At 56.5% G+C, this 23,078-nt stretch overlaps 1 protein-coding gene across 4 annotated transcripts in view; it reads right to left on the reverse strand.

Moving 5' to 3' along the window:
- Positions 1–23,078, reverse strand: part of CD82 (CD82 molecule) — a 49,769-nt gene that overhangs the window by 15,673 nt on the left and 11,018 nt on the right. For 2 of the 4 annotated variants that reach the window (XM_028111150.2, XM_028111149.1), the window contains 2 exons: positions 8,823–8,905; positions 3,567–3,639 (listed from right to left, as the gene is read on the reverse strand). In XM_028111150.2, coding sequence (XP_027966951.1) covers positions 3,567–3,639; positions 8,823–8,885 — 136 coding nt within the window. In that variant the 5' untranslated portion in view covers positions 8,886–8,905. Of the gene's footprint in view, positions 1–3,566; positions 3,640–8,822; positions 8,906–14,540; positions 14,616–17,379; positions 17,399–23,078 lie in introns of those variants that run through there. The other 2 variants (XM_028111152.1, XM_028111151.2) reach the window with 2 other exon arrangements.

Consider the following 23,078-nt stretch of genomic DNA (forward strand, 5'->3'; position numbering starts at 1 on the left):
CACCCACCTCCAGATGCCCTCTACCAGGGCTGTCACTTGCTGGAAGGGCCAGGGGAGATGTGCCTCCCCCTGGCAATGGGCGGCAGACTCCTCCCACAACAGCCCCTGCACTCTCCGGGAGGCGGCCGAGACAGGATGTTTCCAGAAAGCTGGAGAGCAGCCTGGAGTGCATTAGCGGATCAGGGGAACCTCCTAAGGATGTAGATTCCTGGGTCCGTCACAACTGGACAGACTTTCCTGGGAGACCACCTGGAATCTGCCATTTTAATGTGCTCTCCTAAGCAGGGCATGGCCAGGGCTGGTACAAGCGGCCATCAGCAGGGAGGACGCTGGCCGGCTCCCTGGGGGGCTCGGGAGAAGCTGAGGTCCACCACCCCGCCCCCAGCCACCCAGGCCGCCTTAGTGCCCTTAAGCAGTAACTACAAAGCTGAAGTGTGGGTGGAGAGGAGGGCCCGATTCAGCTCAACTTCCTGGTCACAGACAGAATGTTCTGAACTCAGGAAGAGCCCTGGCCAGCCCACCCTGCTCTCAGGGTGCCAGGGCAGGGCTGCCTCCACCCAGCTCCTCACAGGAGCCCCCCAGGCAGGCTGGGCGGGCATGGTGGGGACCTGCTGGGGTGAGTGTGGGGGGCTCCTGGCACTGAGCCCCCATTTTCATTCTAGGCCCTCAGCACCCTGCTCTCAGCAACCAGCATAGCCAGGAGGAAGCCATCCAATGCCACTCTTTCGAAGCTTCCTGGGTTTGGGTTCCTCCCAGGGACGACTCCCAGAGAAAAGAAATTTGGCACAGTCTGGAATCCACTGCGTGCCAGCCTGAACAAGGCCCTTTATCCGAATCATCTGCTTCATTTCCACAACAGGCCCATGAGGGTGGATTTACATCCTGATTTGTCCCTAAGAGCCCTGAAGCCCAGGCAGGCTAAGAGGCCACCTGGGGGCCCAGCAGGCAAGACCCAGGGCTGAGACCCCCCAACTCAGCTTCTCCCCCAGGAGGCCAGCCCAGCTGCGGGGTCTCAGCTTCTCAGAACATCTAGTGGACACCAGTCCCTGACCGCACCCAGGGTCTCAGGCTGGCCCCAGTCTGAGCAACCTGACTTAGGAAGGGGACAAGTGGACATTCTGGGCTGGCCCTCCACTGTGCATGGCAGAAACATCGGGGTCCTGCCGGGCCTGGCAGGTACCAGCAAGGTAGAAGTGGCCCCAAATGAAAGGGACCGAAGGCAACAAGAAAGGGGTTCTCATCCCAGCTCTGCTGCGAACGAGCTCTGAGCCTGGGCCTCTATTTCCTTCTCTGTGAAATGGAACTAAATCCTACTTCAAGATGTTATTATCAACTTCATCACTTCTGTAGGGTTGACTAGTTAGTAGGAGCTGTTCTAAACGCTTTTCCTATATTAACTCATTTCATTTCTCACAACAACCTCATGAGATATATTCTATTATTATCCCCATTTTCTAGATGAAGAGGCCCAGAGAAGTGAAGTAACTTGCCCATGATCACCCAGCTAGGAGGCAGCAGAGCCATGATTCGAACCATGGCAGCCCGGCTCCAGAGTCTGTGCTCCTGACCACGGCACTTGCTTGCTCTGGTTAAGGCAGGACTGTGTGGTGAGTGTGAAACCCTGCAATACAGGGGCTCAGGGTATGGGGGCTCAGGAGCCATGCCCTCTGTTCATATCCCAGCTCCCCCTCCTGGCTGTGTTTCCTGGGACAAGTTAACTCCCCTCCTGTGCTTTGGTTTCCTCCACTGTGAAATGGGCACAGCAACACCTCGCCCCGTGGACTCAGGTGAGGGGAGAGCTCTGTCACACCAGCCTGGAACGTACATGGTAGGTCAGGAGCCCTGGGTCCCAGCCCTGACCCTCACTTGCTGTGTGATTCTTAGCAAGTCTTTTTCCTCTGCTAGATCAGTGCTTCTGAACCCTGGCTGCCTGGGAATCACCTGGGGAGCTTTTTAAAAACCACAATGCTCGAGGCCCCTGCCCACACACCAATGGAGTCAGATCCCCTTGGGGGGGGCCTGGGGCCTTTGTATTTGTGGAAACACTCTGGGCACATCTAGGGCACCTCTGCATTCTGGCGGCTCGGGGAGTCTGCGAGCTGAACAGGGAGGAGGCGGGAGGAGCAGTAGGAGGTTCCTGGGGCCTGGGGCAAGGTGCAGTGGACAGAGATACAGTGGGTGAGCTGGGCCTTGAGACTTTGCCCCCTGGCGCAGTACCTGCTGGGTGTTGGCCACAGCCAGGAAGCAGGAAGCCTGGGCCTAATAAGGGCGGAAGCGGATGTGTCCCATGTTGGAAAGGCCTGGGGAGCATGGGCATCCTGCTGGGGTGGGAAATGCAGACCCTAGCCCCAGAATGGGAGAACATTCTGCAGCCCTCCACCCCAGCAGGAGGCAGGGCTAACAGCCCCAGGCTGTATCGGATGTGGCTGGAGGGTGGATCATCCTTGCTTCCTTTCAGGTCTGAGGGGAGGCCTAGCCCCCTGGGGCCACAGTGACAGGTGTGGCCTCTCCATCACCCATCCTAGCCTGGTTCCGCTTTATTCAAATCAAGCAGCTGTCGTGGGCCTGAGTCCAAACCTGCTGCCTCAGCAGCAGCTGGGAGGGAAGTGAGCCAAGGATGCACTCACTGAGGGGAGCGGCATCACTGTGCTACTTGGGGCCCTCAGCTGTGCCTCCCTTCCACCTCAGGGCATCCATGAGATCAGTGCAGCAAGCCTGGCAGGCTTCCTGGAGGAGGCTGCAAGTAGACCTGGAGAGGCTCTTATCATCTGTACAGGAGTGCCTTGGGCTTCTTTCCTCCTGCTTCAAGGGTGAGAGAAGGGGCTTGCATGCTGTGGTTCACCCTACCACGGGCAGCATTTAGGACCAAAGCTCTGGGGGTTCAAGTCTCCCACCTATCACTGGAAGCTCTGTGAATGTGAGCCAGGGACATCACTTCTCTGAGCCTCATTTCTTCACCTGTAAGGCAGGACTAGAACAGTTCCTACCTCACAGGGCTACCGAGGGATTAAGGCAATTTTCACGTGCAAAATGCTTGGCCCCGTGCCTGCCTCATAATGAACACAGACCACGGATGCTGCGCCGGTGGCTTCCTCTGCAGTCCAGAGGCCCGACGAATCTAGCCAGCACTGGGCACACAGTGGGCACGTCATTGACTCCTGACGACCTGTCTTTCCCGCCCTTTCCTACATTTCTCTGAACTGACCGGGGCCGGACTGTGGCCCACATCTTGCTGAGCTCGCAAATGGAGGGACAGAGACTGTAAGAGGCTTTCTCGAGGTTAGGGCTGAGGGAAAGGGGCCGGGCTGGGAGAGCAAGCCTCCCTCAACCCCCAGCATTCTCCAGACAACAGCAGCTTTGTGTGGGGAGGAAGGGAAAATTCCTCCCGAAAACCTCTGCAGAGGGGGCCCAGGGCAGAGCGGTCAGCGCAGGACCTGGGTGAGGCCCTGAGGGCAGCTGAAAAGTGACCTGCTGTGAGGTTCAAGTTCTTGTGGAGCAGCCCTGCCCGTTGCCCTGGTCCCACCGCTCCAGAGCCAGCCGGGCAGGGAGATTGGAGGGGCCCTTACGTAGCACAGAGATGAAACTGCTCTTGTCAGCCAGGATCCACACCCCGAAACCCAGGATCACCGCGCCTAGGATCTGGAAAGAGAAGGCACAGTCAGTGGGGGCCTGAGAGGGCCCTGCCCAGCTGCCCCTGCAGCCAGGCCAGGAGGACCCGGGGGCATGCACCACCTCCATCCTCAGGCCCCACACCCCAAGTCTTCACAGCAGGGCCATGTGTGGGGAGTCCTTTCTGCCTCCCACCTCCCCTACCCCATGCCCACATGTGGTCAAACCAAGCCTATTAGCTTTGAGGGGTGCAGCCTCCTTCCAGGGGTACCCTCCGACTTTACCTCCTAGCCCTCTCCCATGCTCATCGCCTCCACTCTAGCCCAGCTCAGTGGCTGAGGACATCCCAAACAAGCTCTGGGAAAAATCCCGCATGGACATGAACATCAAAGCCCACTTGCCCTTCAGAGCTCAGCTCAGAGGCCACCTTCCACGGGAGCCCTCCTGACTCCCCCAGGCAGACTAAGGTGGCAACCACCCTTGGACCCTCCTTAATAGCCATTCCCAGGGGCTTTAATATACTGTGTGTCTCTCTCTGGCTGGACTGCAAGCTCCCTGAGGGCAAGGGCTGGGTTGCAAGAAGCTCCTCCATATGCCCGGGGGGCCTATAGCACAGGGGTTGAGTGTTCAGGAAATGAATGAGCTCAGGAACCCACTGGAAAAGCAGGAACCGAAAGGCAGATGTGGAGCAAGTGGCTGGGGTAGGCCGAGGGATTCCCTGCTTCCTTCCCCCTCCCATCATCTGCAAGGCCCCTAGCCTGAGCCCATCTCCCCAACTGGAACCCAGCCAAGACCCACATCCCACAACACTGGCCTTCACCTGGGGCCTGGCCTGAGCCCACCTGAGGAATAAGCCACCCTGAGAGTCCTACCATGTCACCACCCGCCTCTATCATGGGCCCTGGGTTCCCACTTCAGCCATCATCCCCTACTCTGCAAGGCAAGCAGCTGCTGATAAAGCCTTCAGCGTGGGGTAGAGCAAGGGGCTCAATCAGCCTTGCTCTACTGGGCCCAGAGTAAGGCCCAGAGTAAGGTGAACAGGGCGCTTGCCTTGGGCATAAAAATTAAGGGGACATGAAAAAACTCAGTAACCAAGATAAATAAGAATTTACAGCAATGATGTTTTAAAAACCAAAATTAATTTTTAAAAAAAATCCATGATGAACAAAATATCAAACTTTTCAATAAAGGTGGGATCAGTACTGTGATTTTTTTTTTTCCTTTTAAAAAGGAGCAGAGCCTTGATAGGGCACATTGCAATGCTGTTTCTCATTCCCAAGCGTGGACCTCACTCACCCTACCCTAGTCTGGGCCCCCGTAAAGACAACAGCAGCTGCTGATGACCCTACATTCTTCCCCAGTGTCTCCCAGCAGGCCACCTGTCCCCTCCTCCCTCCTTGCCAGTGGGCCCTGTTATTGTCCTGTTACAGATGGGGACACAGAGGCCCTGACCTCCCCGAAGGTCACCCATTCCATCCTTCAGGAGCTCGAAGCCAGATCTGACGATTACTCCAGGCCAGATGGTGGCTCACGCTAGCTGCAGGATACTTGGGACCCATCCTGGGTCTTCACCTGGAAAGCCAGTTTCTCGGGACAGGGAGGCTACTTGAGGCTCTGTTGAGGGGAAGGGTCCGCCCTCGGGTAGGGGTGCCTCAGAACGACACAGCTTGCCAAGATGAAGGGGGACTTTATAGAACCTGGGAGTTTGGTTCCCAAAGATTCCTGAGGCCCGGCCCACCCCGAGCCCGCAGCTCATGGCACAGATGGCCAACGGCCAGGCATTGGGCCCATGGTCTGCTCCTGCGCACCTTAGAGCTGTGTGGCAGAGCCCCTGACCGGCTCACCTCCTGCCCTCATTGGGCAGGGCAGAAAATTCCCTCTGGGCAAACACAACCCCAAGGAAATCGAAATCCCCCTGGGACGGCCCAGCTAATCTCCTCAGCTCACCTCTAAGCACCCACGAAGGAAGTCCCCGGCACCAGCCCAGGAGTGCCTCTGTGGGTCTCATGTCCAAAGACTGCCATCTGGAGTGGCTAGACCAGCCCCGAGGCTGTGGGCCAGCCAGGAAGAGGCCCAGCTAGGCGGCCAGCCAGAACGGGGGAGGCACTGTGGCCCCCTCTTTCTCAGTGAACCAAGACTGGAACCATGGGGCACCCCCCCCCCCCAGCTCCACCAGAATCTCCTGACAGGGCCCAGCCAGGAGCCAGGACCCTCACACCAGCGTCCTTCCCCTGGAACAGCACAGCATCAGCAGCTCCTGGGTTTCTGTGAACCTCAGAAAAGCTGACGAGGCAATTTTCTGGGAAGTTTGGGGCCAGGAGGGGGTGCAAGCAAGGATGTACACGTGTATGTGTGCGCATAAGCAAGCACACAGGCCACCAGAGCGAACTTTCCAAACCACAAGTCTGATCATATAACCGCATCCCGATGTGCATAAAACAGAGAGCAGGATCCTTCCTGGAAGGCCGGCACAGCCAGCACCCCAGAGCCCCACACTCTGCCCCACTCCCCACACTGGACTTTGCTGCTTCTCCCAGAACTCCTCTCCCCACCCACCTCATCTAACTCCAGGGAGCTTCCGCTGACCATCCCCACAAGATCAGCTGCCTTATTATCTGCTCCCCTGGGGACCGTAACCTTCACACCCAGCACCCTGAACAGCTGCCTTTTTATCATCCATTTGAATAGTACTTGACTGGAGCCCACCACCCCGCAGAACAGAGGCCCCAGCGCAGAAACCATGGCTCTCCTGCCAGTGAGTGTCTGCCTGGCACCCGCAACCAGGGTCTGCATACAGAGGTGTCAAATACCCACTTGGTGAACGAGTGATGAATGAATGAGTGGACGAACCAATGTTCACTGTCCCTGGAAGTCTATCCTTTCCCCTCACCCTCCTGTGATAAAAAGCTCCCCCTCTCCCTGCCCAGCCCTCCCCACATCCTGATGGGCCATCTCTGCCCCAGCACAGAGAGGGTTAACACAGGACTCCCGCCAGCCCCCAAAGCTCTGGCCAGAGACAAGCTTTTCCAGTCTCTGGCTCCACCGGGCAGGCAAGGAGCTGGAAGAGAAGGGACCAAAACCATCAACCCTGTTTCCTTTCCTGTGGCCAAAACCATCAACCCTGTTTCCTTTCTCCACGAAGTCTCCACCCCCCCCTCCCGCGGCATGGGGTGTGTGGGCTGTCTGGGCCGCTAGACTGCAAGCCCCCTCACCTCCTAGGCTGTCGCCCACGCCCCTCTCTCCAATCCCTAGGATCCCCAGGGTTAGAAGCACAGCACTGTGACCCTCCTGTTCCCCAGTCCTGGCCAGCTGGCCCTGGAAGCCAGGCTGAGGCCCAGGAGCCAAGCACTTGCCAGGGAAGGCTGGGCTCCGGCTGTGTGGCCAACTGTTTTCCAGAGCCCTGGTCCAGCCAGGAGGGACCTATCCTAGCTGGGGAAGCCCAGGTGCCCAGGCCCTGCCCCCAGGTAGCTTCCAGGCCTAGCTGCCATCCGTGGAGGACGTGGAGAGCCACAGCAAGGCCTCAGCACCATCCTTGAGGAGGGGGCCGGGGCTAGAGCCAGGGTGGACAACGGCAGGGCAGGCGGCACCCCAGCGGTCCGCACGCATGTGTGTGTTTGCGTGTGCCGGGAACACGCTTGTATCTGTGTGTCGGGGTACAGTTAAGAGGGGAAATCTAGAATGATTATTTCCCAAACTGTCTACGATCCTATGTAACTTGTAATGTAAAACGTCTTTTCCCCAGTAATCCGTGTCTGTTGTAGAAATTTGGAAAATGCAGAAAAGCATAAAGAATAAAATCCAAATTCTCAGGAATCCCAAAATGAACATTCAGAGGCATTTTCTTCTCCTCTCAAAAATACTCATGTATGTGTGCACTTTTTAAAAATAAAATTGGGTCATAACAAACATCTTTATTTTTCAGCCTGATTTTTGAACAGTAGAGGGTGAACCAGCAACACAGAGAAGACACAGCCCTGAGCACTTCCCTGCGCCTAGGAAGGCCTCTCCCCCTGCCCCATCACACACACACACACACACACACACACACACGGGCACACTCACACATGCACACACGCTCCCGCTGCCCCATCACATACACACACACACGGGCACATTCACCCACATATCACACACTCCCCCTGCCCCATCACACACATTCATACACAGGCACACTCACACACACTCCCCCTGCCCCATCACACACTCATGCATGCACACGTGCACGCTCAGTTACACATACACACGCTCATGCACACACATATGCACACACATTCCCCCTGCCCCATCACACACATTCATGCACACACACATGCATACTCATACACAACACTCCTGTCCCATCACATACACACTCATGCATACACACATTCACACACTCATACACACATCACACTCTCCCCTTGCCCCATAACACACACTCATGCACACACATTCACATACATGCACACTCACACATGCATCACACTCTCCCTCGCCCCATCACACACACACACTCATACACACACTCTCACTCACATACACAACCACACACACACACACACACACACACACCATCATCCTGGCAAATCTAAGCAAGAGGAGTCAGTCAGTGCCAGGCCCGAGAGGACAACTGAGGCCCCAGGAAAACCAGCTCCAGATGTGCACCGGGCTTACATCTGGGCAGCCCCATGGCTCAGGGACCCGAGGTGGGGCCTGTCAGGGTGTGTCTGGAGAAGGGGGACCATGTCCCCACTCCGGCCCCAAGCCTGCCTCTCTTGCACACTCTCTGGGGTGTGTGGGTACATCCCCCACGGTGGGGGTGCGGGTGGCGGGGGCAGCTGTTAACAGCAAGACCTTCAGAGCGGGCACAGGACGGTAGGGGGCCAGCACATCGTGAGAAAGATTTCAGAGAACTCCCTACTGATGAGTTAGGGAACACCCTGGGGGCTCTTCCCCACCCATGCCCACCTCTAACCCTGACTGGCCCAGACCTCAGGACCCCAGCAGAGGCGACAGCTGGGAGAAGCATCAGTGCTCCGCCACAGAACCAGCTGGAATGCAGGCAATCTCCTGGCTGGCCCCACATGGTTCCATTCCCAATGGTCCGTCTTCAGCCCCCACTGACCGCCCCCCCCCACCCCATCCCTGGCCTGGAGTCTCTGGAGGGTCTCAGCTGCACTGCCCCAGGGAAGAGTCTCCGTGGGAGGCGGTTGGCTGGTGCTGGTCATACTTACAAAGAAGAGCAAGTTGAAGAGGAAGAGAAAGTATTTGGTGACTTTGATACAGGCTGACCCCATCCTGCTGGTCCAGGAGCTCCCTGGCAGAAAGAGAGAAGGCAGGTAGGTCAAGGCCAAGAGGAAAGGGGAACGAAGCTGACAGGCAGTGACCTGCTGGCCCCAAATCATCCCAGCACATCCTCACAGCAATCCCGGGGGAGGTACTAACATGAGGTCCCATTTTATGGCACCCTGAGGCCCAGAGAGGTTAGATGACTGGCCCAAAGCCACACAGCTAGAAAGTGTAGGCCTACAGGCCATCTCAGTTGTTTGATGTTTGACAGTTGGGAGTCTGGACTGGCCCCTCGACCAGGCAGGGCCTGCAGGGAAATGACGTAAGACCCTCACGGGCTTTGGAAATACCCAGATGGATGCTGGTCAAAGTCAGGTGGCCAGGACGTTAGCAGGTGACTGCTGGAGCCCCAGAGGTGAGACAGTGGCTTGTGGCACGGATCTGCAGCCCTGGGGCCAGGGGGCTGCCTGGGGAGAAAGAGAGTTCCAGCCTCTCAGAAAAGGGACCGAGTGCTCCCTGCACCATTGCCTCACAAAGGGAACAAGTATGCATTGTCGAGCAGCGAACGAATAGAACATTCAACAGAACAACACTAATTAAAAAAATTCTTTCTCTCACCCCAGAGATAAAAACTGTCATTTTAGTAGCTAAACTTGCAGCATGTGTGTTTCACAGATGGTTTTAAACAAAACTGGGCTCTTACTATATAGAGCGATTCGTAACCTGCTTTTTTTCATTCGACAATATACTCTCTGTGTATGCTGGTAAAATGCTCTACAACATAACTTCACATGTTGCATAGGATTCCATACTGTAGATCATTTTACATTTTGGAGGGTCGGATTCCTCCAGAAAATTCATGTATAGGCAGCATTTTACATATAATTTCTGGGGGTTCAGAGGCCCCATTAAGCCCATTCAGGAGCCCCCAAGGATCCTAGGGTTAAAGTCCCAGATACAGACATATCACAACACATGTAACCAATACTCTAGGATTAGACACACTTTTGTTGCCAATTTCTCACTGTCATTCTGGGTGATACACTCGTGCTTTTGAAACAGAGCACACTGATGCGTCTCTCCACACTGATGGACCCCAGGCCAGGGCAGGACTCAAGGAGAAAGAGGGAAGCTTGCTGCCTTCACCCCCTCCCCAAAGCCATACAATCCAGGAATGACAGCAGCCGGCTCTCAGGCCCTGCGGGGTGACAGGACCAGTGCCGGGCAGCTGCGGCCAGGGCAGCTGCATGGGACAGCTGGCCTTGGGGGCAGGGAAGCAGGCAGGCATAGGGCCCAGTCCTGTTCCCACAGGCCCTATGCGGGAGGGGGCAGGGGAGCAGGCCACAGAGCAGAGGGAAGGAGGGGTAGGCTTCACCCCTTCCTCCTCCTCCAAGGGTAAAAGGCAGTCCTGAGCCTTGTGAATATCCCCTGTCCATAAGGAGGTCCCCTCGGCCTTCTCTGGAAATAATCACATTCAATCACCCTTGCCAGGGGGAGCTCAGCTTTGACTTTCTATACCTCCAAGGAGAGGGGAGGGGGCTTAAGAGGGAGGGCTCACTACCTCCCAGGGGGTCCAGTTTGGTGTTGGATCCATCTCAATTCGAGAGAATTTTCTCTAGCTGCCTTGCTGTGGGTCAGATTGGGGCACAACATGAAGCCAAAGCTGTCCAAAGAAGGAAAAGGCTGTCTGGGTGGTAATGAACACCCCGTCACAAGTGGCATGGAAGCCAAGTGTGAGGAAACACTTTCGGGGATTCAAGTGCTACATGGGGAGGTTAGACTGAATGGCTCTTCCAGGCCACCAGCGTCCAAAGCTTGGGTCTGAGAAATGCAGGGAAAACAGGGACTCGGGAGCCAGGGAAGTCTGGCCTCGGTCAGTCCACCCGGGGCCTACCTCAGACCCAGGGTGGGGCAAACAAGGGCTCCCCTGAGTCAGGAGGTCTAGAGATCTGCGATCCCGGACCCAGGCTGGCCTGAGGGAGCCCTGCAGGGGATGGTCCGCATAAAGGAGCGTTACTGTTCCCCTCCACCACAGCGCTCGACAGACCAGAGGCTCTGCGTAAATTTGCGAAGAACAGAAGAGCAGCGGAGGAAAGATTCTCGCACGGCGGTGGCACGTTTTTTCATTCCTACCTGGGCCTGCTTGCCTGGCTGGGTCTCCTCCCAGTAAGTGACCCAGGCTGAGCCCCAAGCAGTCTACAGAAAGGTCACCCTTTTACTGGAAGAACCTCACCGACTACGCTCTAGCAGTGGCCAAGGGCCTGAGTGGCGTGCGCCGGGTTCTTGTGCAATTGGAAAAGTACGCAAATGGTCTTTGGCAACCGTTGCCTGCTTCTAGAGAGTACCGGAAGGGAGTTTCTACATGTTCCGCTCCCACGTCCTCTGCTCAGGCTGGCCTGCCAGGGCAGCCTCACAGGCTTGTGGGTGCTCAGAAATGGGCAGTCTGTGGACGAGAGTGATTTCTGGGCCCACTGAGTGAGGAGTAGCTGCCAGCGAATGGCAGTGACTCCAGGCGGCCTCCAGCGTGTGTCATCCCGTTCAATCCTCCTGTGCCCAGGAGGTAAGGGAGGTATTCCCATCCCTGGGGGCCGAGGCTCAGAGAGGTGAAGGATCTCATCCAAGTCACACAGCCAGCAAGCAGGGGTGGGCTCCAGAGCCCAAGATCTGTCCCCTGTGAAGTGCGTCCTTCCGGAGAGTGGCCTCGAGGGTATAAAGGGACCGGTGGGGATGGCTGGGATTCCCGGGTGGGCAAGGAGGCGGCGGAGGCTGCTGAGCTGGTATTCCCTGATGCTCCAGACTCTGAGCAACCTCGCTGGTCTCGGGCACTTGCACAAATTGTACCAGGCGTCGGGGGAAGCCATTCAGTGTCCTATGAGCAAACTAAGGCACAGAGGGGGTGAAGGAGCTTGCCCCAAATCACTAGTACATGGACCAGCAAGGACGGAACCCAGGCCGCCTAGCCCCTCGGGCCCCCCCATCCTCTCCAAGAGGCAGCTGGGTGAGCTCAGATGCTAGAACAGGAGCCAGGCAGCCCCATGAACTGGCAGGCCGTTTGGCCAAACCACGCAGGCCCACGGGCTACCTGGGAATCACCTGGGGGAGGAGAAGGTGCTGAGCACCAGAGCCTGGGATGGCGGCTCCAGGGCACGCTGCCCAAGGATGCAAAGTCTCTCTTCCCTCCAAGTACAGACGTTTCCCCCTCAAAGCAACACGGAGCAGACGATGGGCAGTTCCAAGAAGCCCGGGGGGTCAGCTCAGGCTGAGAACATGCCCAGGTCACACCATGATGGGGTGTGGCATCAACTTCAGGGACCCCCCTCCCCCACCAAAGTTGGATTCAGAGGGCCTGGGAGGATCTGAGCCTCAGTCTTCTCATCTATGAGATGGGAATAAGGGCCGGTATAGGGCAGGGGGTGGCCAACTGGGTCTGTAAATCAAATCCAACCCGCCGCCTGTGTTTTGTACAACTTGTGAGCTAAGAACAGATTTCACATTTTTAAATAGTTGGAAAAAAATAAAAAGAAGGTTTTGTAGCCCAGGAAAGTCACACTTTCATGGCCCTAAGTAAAGTTGCCACACCCCCTGGCTTATGTCTTGTCCCCCGGCCGCTCCCGCATTAAGGCAGTAGAGTGGACGTTACGACAGAGGCCACTGGGCCCACAAGCCTAGAACATCTACTCCCTGGCCCGTTCTGGAACAAGTTTGCCAGCCCCCAGTGCAGGGGATCCAGTGACATACACCCGTGTGTCTGTAAGAAGCAGCAAGGGTCAGGACCACCGTTAGCTTGAGATCCTGGGGGGGCAAGCGAGCTGGTGGCAAGTACTGAGTGTAAGGAATTGCACGTGGGAGACAGAAGACAAAGGACCCCGGGGTAAGGGGTCAAATACTGGCTCTGCCAGCACATGGCCATAGGGAAGGGCCTTGCAGGTCCCCGATCCCCTCACCTGTAGAGTGAGGGTCCTAACTGAACCCGCCTCCACAGAGTGAGGTCGGTGGCTGGTACGGTCGGGGGCACAGTGGGCCAGGGCTGGGGCAGGCCTTTCTCAGCACTTGTGGAACAAGTAAGGGGTGAGGGTTTCATCCGCAGATGAAATTAAACAAAGGGAATGTCCCCCGGTGTTATGCTTCTGGGTATACACTTTCTGTAAACACTGGAGGGTCTGCCCCTGCTTCCCTGCAAGCTATATAGACCGCCAACAACACAAGGGAATGACACGCATGCACATCTGATTGGAAAATTCCAGAGTAGCCACTGGTAGCTGTCTGAGCAAGAGGAAGGAGGTTCTGATTTTATGTTATACTTTATAGCAGGTAAATTGTCCATTTCTAAGCAGCTACAACTTAAATTGACCAAATATATAATTTTATGCCAAATCAATTCATACAATGAAATTACTGTGCTGATATTTTACTAATTCCCACTCATCCCTCAAGACTGACTTCAGAGATCACCTCCAGGAAGCCTCCTACTCCAGCCAGCCTTGTCTCTACCACCATCGTCATGCTGGCCCTGCCAACACGCGTGTCGGTTAGCCATGCTCCCTCTCTGCTTCCTTCCAATAGCTTTGGGATACTGGATCAGTTCCCAGAACAGGCTCGGGCAGTAGACTGCCTGGGTAGGAATGTAATTCTCTCACCTCCTAGCTGTGTGATCTCGGACAAACGACTTAACCTCTCTGAGCCTCACCTTACTCATTTGTGAGAGGAGGAAAATAAAACCTATTTGGAAGATTTGTCCAGAGGTTAAATTAGATAATGTGGATAAAATAAAATGCCTGGCATGTGGTAGCCTTTCAATAAATGGAGGTTACTATGCTAATCCCTGATGCTATACAGTAATTCTCTACTTAACTGTCCCATTCTCCCCGGTGAAATGTGATACCTTGAGAGGAAAGACTATGTATTCTTTAGGAGAACAAAGAAGGCTCCCAGCAAATGCTGCCTAATGAAAGATGGGATGGTGGCTGGATGGAGCGATGGATGGAGCAATGGCTGGATGGAGGGATGATGGACAGATGGATGGAGGGATGGAGGAATGAATGGATGGGGAATGGAGGGGTGGAACGATGGCTGGATGGAGGGATGGGTAGACAGGAGAATGGAGAGATGGAGAGATGCAGGGATGGAGGGGTGAAGGGAGGAGGGACTTCCACATAAAACACCAGGACTTTCATACACTCAGCCACCTGAAAGGGGTCTGATACCCACTGCCCCTGCGTCAGCTAAAACTCTATTTTCAGGCCTCTTCTGTCCTCACCCAAGGGGTGGGGTGGAGGTTTTGTGGGGTGAGCACCCTGAGCCAGCTCTGAGGGCCAGGACCTGCTGCCAAGGCTCCTTCACCTTCCCAGAAGCCCCTGTGTACAGGACGTGGGACTGGGGAAGAGCTGGTGCCTTCAAGAGAACTCCTTGTCTGTTGGGCACCTGTGAATTTGCACCTGTAGGGTAGGAGGCTTGGTTTGTCCCTCCCCTAAGGATGGGGTAGGAGCCCTCCAGCCTGATCCTAGAACCTGCGCGTCCCCAGACAGCCTGGGGGAAGGGAGTTATGTGATGGCATGGCACCTGCAGGCCCCGGGTAGGGAGGTGCAGGCTCAGTCCCTGCTCTGGCAGAACACGAGGGACGAGACCCGGCCTGGTGACCGCCCTCCGTGGGCCTGCCACCTCACCTGTCCAATGATGGGCTGGCACCAGAGCAGTGTTTTTGGGAGTGGCTCCTCAGATCAGGGGTCCTAGAAGATGCCCTGTTGAGAACAGAAGGTTTTGCTGTCACCCGGTCTGTGGAGTGCCACTTCTCGCCAAGAGCCACCCGCACGTCAGGCCGTTCACCTCTCCAAGATGCCCAGCAGCAGCACTGCTGAGCTGAAGCCATTTTTCACTTGACAGCCCTCAACACCACATGGAGCACCTCTTAGGAAACGCCAGACCAGAGGCTCTCGAGGGTACCTGGGGGGCCGGTGCTAAGGATTTTAAGTGCTGCAGGGTTCCTGGCAGGGGAGGGGTGGGGGATGGCCCAGACCAAACACCTAGGAGCCACGCTTTCCCTCCTCCCGCTCATCCCATACCCCAAAAGTGTCTCCTCCAGTCCAGCACCTCACCCGGCCAAATCTCACCTTCTGCCTGGCCCAGGGCAGCTCCCTGCTGGTCACGAGTTCCTGTCCCGTCCTCCCCAGTCCCTTATCCACACCACAGGAAGGGGTTTGAAAACTGTAAGCCAGACTTTGTCACTCCCCTGTCTACAACCGTGTAATTGTGATGTAGCCGACAGTTTTCCCATAAAATCCAGGCTCCTATGGAACCGACGCAGCCCTGCCCGGATTGCCCTGCCCCTCCTCTGTCCTCAGCACTCCCAACCCTCCTCATACACACACTCATTCCTAAGGCCACTCTTTTCTGCGGTTCCCGTACCCCAGGCCCTTGCCCAGCTCAGTGCCTCTGCCCTGGTGGTCCCTTCAAAGCCCTCTGCTGGCTTCTCAGGCCCTTCCCATAGGCCAAGTTCCCTCCTCCCAGAGGCCTTCCCCAAACACGGAATCTACACAGCAGGCCTTGCCTCCAACTGCACAGTAGAATCAAAGCCTGCCAACACGCAGCACCCTGTCCCTGCCCCGACCAAGTCATCAGAATCCTGGGGGGTGGGGGGGTTCCCCTGCCGACTGTAAGGAACAGCACCTTTGACACGGGGAGGCTGGGGGGTGGGGGGGGCGCCTGTCACATGGCCCACTCACTGCAGTTAGCTCATTGATTCACGAGTGCATCTAGAGCCCCGTGAGAACTTGACTCCTTCAGGGGAGGGCCATGTCTGCCTCATTTGCCCTGGATCCCAGAGCCTAGAGCAGTGCCAAGCACGTGCTAAGCACACGATATGTTTTTGCAGAAAGAAGGAACCAGAAGGTGTCTGAGAAGGTCAGGAAAGATTTCTTTGATCCTGCAACTGGAGGTTTCCAGTCCTTAAAAATGACATTGTTGGTTTATGGGAAGGGGTGGTTGCTTCCTCCCAAGAATGGATTTTGATCTCCTCTGGGTCAGAAAAGCTGGTGGGAGCTGTGGACCTTCTCCCCAGATGCAGAGAGGCAGGCATGTGTGTCCATTGGGTTTCAGGGGGTCACCAATCCTGGAAAGCCAGGAGGTTCCTACTTCCCCCATTTGCCTTTGAGTAGTGGTCCCCAATCTCGGCTATAGGTCAGAATTACCCTGGGAGTTTTTTTTTTTTTTTTAAGATTTTTTTATTTATTTATCTGAGAGAGAGAGAATGAGAGATAGAGAGCACGAGAGGGAAGAGGGTCAGAGGGAGAAGCAGACTCCCCGCCAAGCAGGGAGCCCGATGTGGGACTCGATCCCGGGACTCCGGGATCATGACCTGAGCCGAAGGCAGTCGCTTAACCAACTGAGCCACCCAGGCGCCCACCCTGGGAGTTATACAACTTGCTCCTGCCTGGGCCCCCCTCCCAGAGATCCTGATTAAATTGGTCTGGGGTACAGACCAGGCATTAGGATCTTTTTAAGTTTTCCAGAGGATTCTAACGTGTTGAGACCCACTGCCATAGGCCCGGCCGCTAGCATGGCCTGGCCCCTCTGCTCCCAGGGGGATGCAGGTGGGCCTGGAGTCCCTGGGGCAGCAGAACCAGGCTGGAGAGAATCTCCCATGAAGCTCCCTGCACCTCTGCTCCTTCCTCAACTTCCTGGAGGCTCACGCCCTCCGGGGTTATTTACTCCAGGAGCAATATCCACTCCGCAGAAGACCTTTGAGATCACTGCATCTCTCGGACGGGATGGCGAGAACAAGAGCCGGCCAAGTCACACAGCAAGATCAAGGCCAAGCACACAGTGGAGGACTCGGCCATCCCCGGTGCACCTGCTGCCCTGCCCTGGCTCAGTGGGCCTTCCTTCTGCACAGACAGGTATAGGAGGGTCACACAACAACCTTTGCTCCCCACCCCTGGAGCTGCCAGAGCGGCCACATAACCTTGGGAGGCATTGAGGAGCTGCCTCTTTCTCAGCAGATGGGGATACTAACCCACCCACCCTGCAGAGGTATGAAGAGGAACCACGATCAGGCTAGGGCGCAGTAGGGCTCAATCCACGCTGGGCACTCTGGCCACTCCTCCCATTCTCCCTGCCTGAAGATGCCAAATCTGCCACATCTTTACCAGCTGTGTGGCCTTCAGCAATCGCTTCATCGCGGTGCCTCAACTTCCCCACCTGTAAAATGGACTTACTAAGGGATTATGGCAAGGCTTATGTGAGCTTGTCTCTGCAAAGTGCCTGGCACCCAGGAAACGTCAAATAATTGCTACCAATTACAATAATAACAATCACTATCCAGAAGTTGTTGCCTTCCTGACCAACAGTCTGAAGCCCTAAGGTGGGTGAGAGGGGGCTTGATTCAGTCTCCAAATGTATATGCCTGACCTGGAGACCTCCATGCCTGAGGGTGAGAGGGTGGGGGTTAAGCAGGGCAGGGCTGGGCCAGAGGGTAGGGATTAAGCAGGGTGGGGCTGGACGGCCTACCTGCGCATGGGCGGAGCCTCTGTCTCTGAGCCTCTAGCTGTGCCTCAGGGGCCTGCCTGAGGTCTGGAGGTCCAGCCAGTTTGGTGAGTTGACAACTGATCTCACCGCATGGGCTCAGCTGGCCTGCTCGGGCAGAAAGTGGAATGAGAAAGCCTGGCCTGGATGTTCTGCTCTGGAAGCCCGCCTATCTGGGGGCTCTGCACCTGCAAGCTGGTCCTGAGCCACTCAGCTCGCCAGGTCTCTGGACTTTGTCCCAGTCATCCATAAAAAGAGGCTGGCCACAGGTGGCGGTGTTTGTTTTCATGTGTAACAGGTGATACGTTTCGTGAAACCTCAGCTAGCTCCAGGGGCTGGCTTTTGGACCTCTTCACGATCTTATTTTTCATTCCAGGCTCATAACTCTTGTTGTTCTTGTTAAAAGGAAAGAAAAGAAAAAGTAAAAGGCTGTTTCCTTCAAGACCTAGGTTTGAATCCCAGCTCTGCTTCCGACTAGCTGTGTGACCCTGAGCAAGGGAGTTACTGAATCTCTCTGAGCCCCAAATCTCATCTCTAACACGGGGGGCACCACCTCTGCCACTCTGGGTCAGAAGACCACTCACCCAGATCAGACCCTCCCAGGAATCCCAGGATGTTGAAGCCCCAAGTCCTGCTGTTTGGCTTACAGATGCAGAACCCGGGGCCCAGTGAGAAACAGCTCCTGCCACACGATCCCACTAGCCGGGGGGACAGGCTCTGGTTCTACTGAGGACCTTAATACCTAAAGCTGGGACTGACTTCTGGCATTTGAGGGAAGAAGGCCAGGGGTACCACGGGAACGTAGGCAGCAGCTCCCCCCACCCCCCACCCCGCCAGATTGTGACAGAGGGGTAACAGCACCTTATAGTTTCCATCACACCATTCCCACTGTCTCTTATCTAATCTCTGTAACAACCCCCCCAGATATTGTTATCCCCATTTAACAAATAAAGAAACTGAGACTCAGAGGTTCAGTGACTCACCTAAGGCCACACAACTAAGTGGCTAAGCCCTGATTAAAATTCAGCTCTGACTTGAGACCAGAGCTCTCCCCCATCCCCCACCACTCTGTGAGGTGGACAGCGGGACTTCATCATCCCTGTTTTATAAGCAGGATCTCCAGCGCTCAGGAAGGTGGAGGTACTTGCCCTTGTCACGTGGCAGATGGGGGCCCAGCTGAGTTTTGCGTCCTCCCAGATTCTCTGACGCTGGAGTCCAGTGTCCTGCCCACTTTGTGATCCTGCTCCCCACCGCCGAGCAACCTCACACGGGGGTCAATGAAGCCCGGCGTTAGAGGGGCAGTTCCCGGGTCACGAGCTCATGGAATCAGAGCAACCAGGGATGGGGCCAGGCCTCTGCAGGCTTCACGCACAAGCGTTTCAGAACCTGGACCCCACGCGAGCCAGCGGTGACAGCGATGGTTGGGCAGGGTCAGGCTGAAACACCAGGATACCAACCTGGGCCTGACTGGCACAGGCAACCGGAAAGGGGGTAGCATGCCCCCCCCCCACCGAGAATGGCCCGTGGGTCAGAAGGCCTGAGGGGCTGTCCTCCGAGGGGCTCCCAAGTGGCCACTTCTACTCAAGAGATTCCGTCCTGAGCCAAGCCCACTGCAGTGCGTGGAATCTCCGCTCCAGGCGGGCCCTGGGCCGGACACGGGAACAGGACGAATGAAACCCACGCATCCCTGCCCTCAGTGCCCCGTCTGGAGGGATAGAGCCACGCAAGTGAGCAATTACACACCAGCATCACCTTCAAGCAGCACCCAGACTCCCGCTCTCCCTCTGAGGGACAAGACCGGCACTTTAGAACATAGACTCCGGTACTGAACAGTAACAAGAGCTAATGCTTTTGTAGTTACTACTTGCCAGAGATTGTGCTGAGCGCTTCATCCTCACAATGACCCGACGAGGTGACGACTGCTTTGAACTCCAGTTTATGTGTGAAGAAAGTGAGGCTCAGGGTGGGAAAGGGACTTGCCCAAGGTCACACAGACCGTAAAGCTGGGAGTTGAACCCCACCAGTCCAACCCTCTGCTGTCACGCTATGCTGCCCGCAGAAACCAATTTATAAATGACAGGGCACTAAAATAGCCTCACCAAGTCCCAACCTACGTTCACTGGGTTTTAGAGCCCAGCCTCTGAACCCAACCAACTGAAGACATTCTGGAACCACACTAGGCACCAGGGACCAGCTTGCACACCCAACACAGAGCCTGGCAGCAGGTGGTTAACAAAGGGCTAACCTCTGGGCCAGGCCTGGGGTTCCTAAGAGACTGAGGCTGGGCGCTAAGTGTGGGCCCAAGGGAGGCAATTAGGGAGAAGGAAGGGGACTCTAACCAGGGACCCCACATGGCATCAGGCAAGCTCTTCAGTCACAGCATCCTCCCCCGAGGCACTGGGTTCGGGAAGAAAGAGAACGGGAGCTGAGATGCCACCTCCTACAAGAAGCGTTCCCAGAAGACTCTCCCGGAGCACTGTCTGGTAGCCCTAAGTCTCTCGGCGTGGGTAGTGAGGGTGGGCATCAGACAAATGCGGGGTCAACCCTGGCTCTGTCTACCCCCGTTACTTGACTTATCTGAGCCTCAGGTCCCTCATCTGTAAAATGGGCTAATACTTCCTACTTCCCAAGGCTATAGTTCTCAGCACCCCAAGGCCTGAGAGCCATTTTGGCTCTAGGGATATTTGACGGGAAGAGTGAGGGACAGAGTCAGAGAGGGCAGATGGGTGAGACACAGTACAGGAAGAGTCGGGCACACATGGGTACAGGGAGGGACTCTCTCCTTCTCATGGGTCCTTGGGTGAAAACACAGAAAAGATGGGGCCAAGTGTGGAGGGCAGGAGCAGGTCTCTAAGTCCAAGAGCAGGAAAAAGGAGGTCTTCCTGGCTGGGACCCAGCTAAAGCAGCTCAGCCCAGGTGAGAAGAAAAGGGCAGGATTCTCTGGGGTCTCACACTCTCTCCTTCAGTCCTTCCCCCGCACCTGCCTCTTCCCTTCTGTCTATGTCCCTGTCTCTGCCAGTGGCTTCTTCTGAGCCTTGCCCTTGACCCTGTCGCTTCCTGTGTCCAAGACCAGCTCCCAAGTCTCCTCCTCTTTCATCCTGAGAGCATCTGGTATCTGGAATGTCCCAGGGCAACCTGGCCAGCACACGGGCCCCTGGCTCCAGCCTAGCCAGCTCCAGGGAGGAGTGGCCTGGCGAAATCGATTTCCACAGTTGGCTGTAGGAATCCAGGGCCTCTGAGACTGGGATGAAGGGCAGCACCTCCCATAGGGCAGGTAGAGCCCAAGCCCTAGGGTGGACCACCAGCCCAGACACCTGAAAGCTGGGGCACAGCCCATTAGGGCTCCATCCCCAGGGAGAGAGGGCCCCGGGCCTGTCAGGTCCTCTGGGATTGCCCAGGAGCAGGGCCTGGGCAGGCTCAGCCAGGGTGGCCTCGGGCCTCGGCACCTCTGGAGGCATTCTGGCTTCAGAGGTACTTGGAGGGCAGATAGAGGTAGACTGGTGGGCGGTGGTGTTGGGTGGGGAGTAAAAGAGAAGCAGCCGAGGACAGAGACCCAGAGGTAAGGAAAGAGAGACAGAGAATGACAGGGCCAGGGGATAGAGAGAGATCCCAGGTGAAGGGAGACTCCTGGGCATCCACGACTCCAACCCACAGGCCTCGGGCCCTCTCTGGTCTGCATAGGAAGCCCCCAGGGGAGACTAAGGCAAAACCCACCCAGGCATGCAGGCCCTGCTAACCCAGACTGGATACTACCCTGGGAGCCAGCCCAGCTCCGCCTCCCCCATGCTCACCCCTCACCTTCTTCTGTAGCCAAGAGCCCGCCTTCCCCGCGGCCTCCCTGAGAGACTGGCGCCCCCCCCCCGCCCCCGTTCTTACCCACACTGCCCTCCCCCCATCAGCTGTCGACAATGGCCCATCCCCTCCCCAGCACATTCTCCTCAGCCTTGGCCTCCCCCAGATTCTGGGAGCACCAGGCAGAGCTGTGGGCGGAAGTGCCCCCCGCCCGAGATCCCCCTTCTGAGCAGGCTGGGTCTGTATCACCCGAAGGGGCACGGGAGACACTCAAGAGACCCCTCTGATTGCTGAAGCCGGCAGAGGACTTGACCGCAGCCCAAATGAGCAGCCAAGTCCCAAAGAGCCCCATGGGGTCCCCTAACTTGAGCCCTCGGGGCCCTGGGGAGGTGGAAGAAGAAAAGAACAGAGCCCAGCTTGCTCTACTCCCTAATCACTGCCCCTCCCTAAACCTTAGTTTCCCTATCTGTGCAATGGGGCAGGCCCTGTGCCAGCTCCTAGATCTCCTGGGGTGGGAATCTAGGACCCTTTACCCTGGAGACCTAGGGGTCTGCATTTCCACATCCTCTGAACCCACTTCCCACACCCAGGTGCTGGGGCATGCCTCTGCAAGGCAAAATTTAGTGAAGAACGTGAGCACGGCTGAGAGGCAGGGAATGGGGGAGGGGGTCGCAAGGTCATGAGTCCCAGCAGTGGGCCTTGGCAAGCCCCCTTCCCTCACTGGGATTACAACAGTTCGTTCCTACCTTACAGGGAGGTGGGAGATTTGAGGAATAAAAATGCTCTAGCACAATAAAGGGAAGCATGTGATTATTATCACCATGAGAAGGTTCTGGGCCACAGGGAACTGGGAGGAGGGGTGCACAGACAGACAGACATGGAAAGGAAAGGTGCCTGGCACTACAGGAAAGAGCCTGTGTCCCCGGTGGGCCCCAGGGGCCAGGCATGGCATTCCAAGAGTTCTCAGCATAGGACGTGTGGTGACACCACCTTGGTCTCAGACAGTTAGCTAGGGCCTCAGGTCTGGCCCCCCAGACATGCTGCTTCCCCCAGGCGACCCAGAACACCAGGACCAGAGCCAAGAGCTTAATGGCCTGGTGAGACTCCGGGTGGCCAGAGAGAGAGGGGGGAACTGTTTGCATTGCGGTAGGAAAAACAGATGTATAAGTCAACCACTGCGGGCTGGACCCAAGGCTCCTGGGAGGCAGCACTCAGGGCTTCAGGCCACCAGGATTCCTACCCCTACCCTACCAGGAAGCCTCTGGAAGGATCCCGAGAACACAGAAGGTAGAGGTATCCCCCTTCTACAGATAGGGAAACTGAGACTCAGGGAGGTACCGTGCCCAGGGTCACAGCTTGGAACTAGCAGAGCCTGATTAAACACATTTGTTTGCAGCTGATTCCATCCCTCTGCCCAATCTGTCCCCTTTTATCAGCCTAGAACACCCCCAGGCTAGAGCAGATATAACACAGGCCCTAGACCAAGGCCCAACCAGACACCTGCTCTCGGGTGTTAGGTGGGTGGAGGCGGAATGAAGCCTGGGCTGATTGCAAGGGAGGGGAGGGACAGGCATTTCCTGAGCTCCTCGAACCCACCAGACATCAGTGGTAGGTGTTTTGCACACTTTATCTCATGCAAGCCTCACAAGTGGTCAGCGAGGAGAGTGGCGTTCTTATTTTTAGGAGAGGGAAGCCAGAGGTCAGAGAAGATAGGGGCCTTGCTCGAGGTCACAAAGTGTGAAAGCCACAGGTCTGAGGCCAACCCTGAGCGGGGTCAGCCATCCCCAGCCCACACAGACCCAGCACCCTGAGCCCTGCCAGCCTGGCGGACCCCTGGGGGGCTCAGACCCACAGCAGCCACAGCCCCTGCTCGCACAGCCTTGGTGGGGGAA

The sequence above is a fragment of the Eumetopias jubatus genome, unplaced genomic scaffold, assembly GCF_037043125.1.
Source record: "Eumetopias jubatus isolate StellerSeaLion01/CBP00866 unplaced genomic scaffold, mEumJub1_p1.0 scaffold_13, whole genome shotgun sequence".
Taxonomy (NCBI): Eukaryota; Metazoa; Chordata; class Mammalia; order Carnivora; family Otariidae; genus Eumetopias; species Eumetopias jubatus.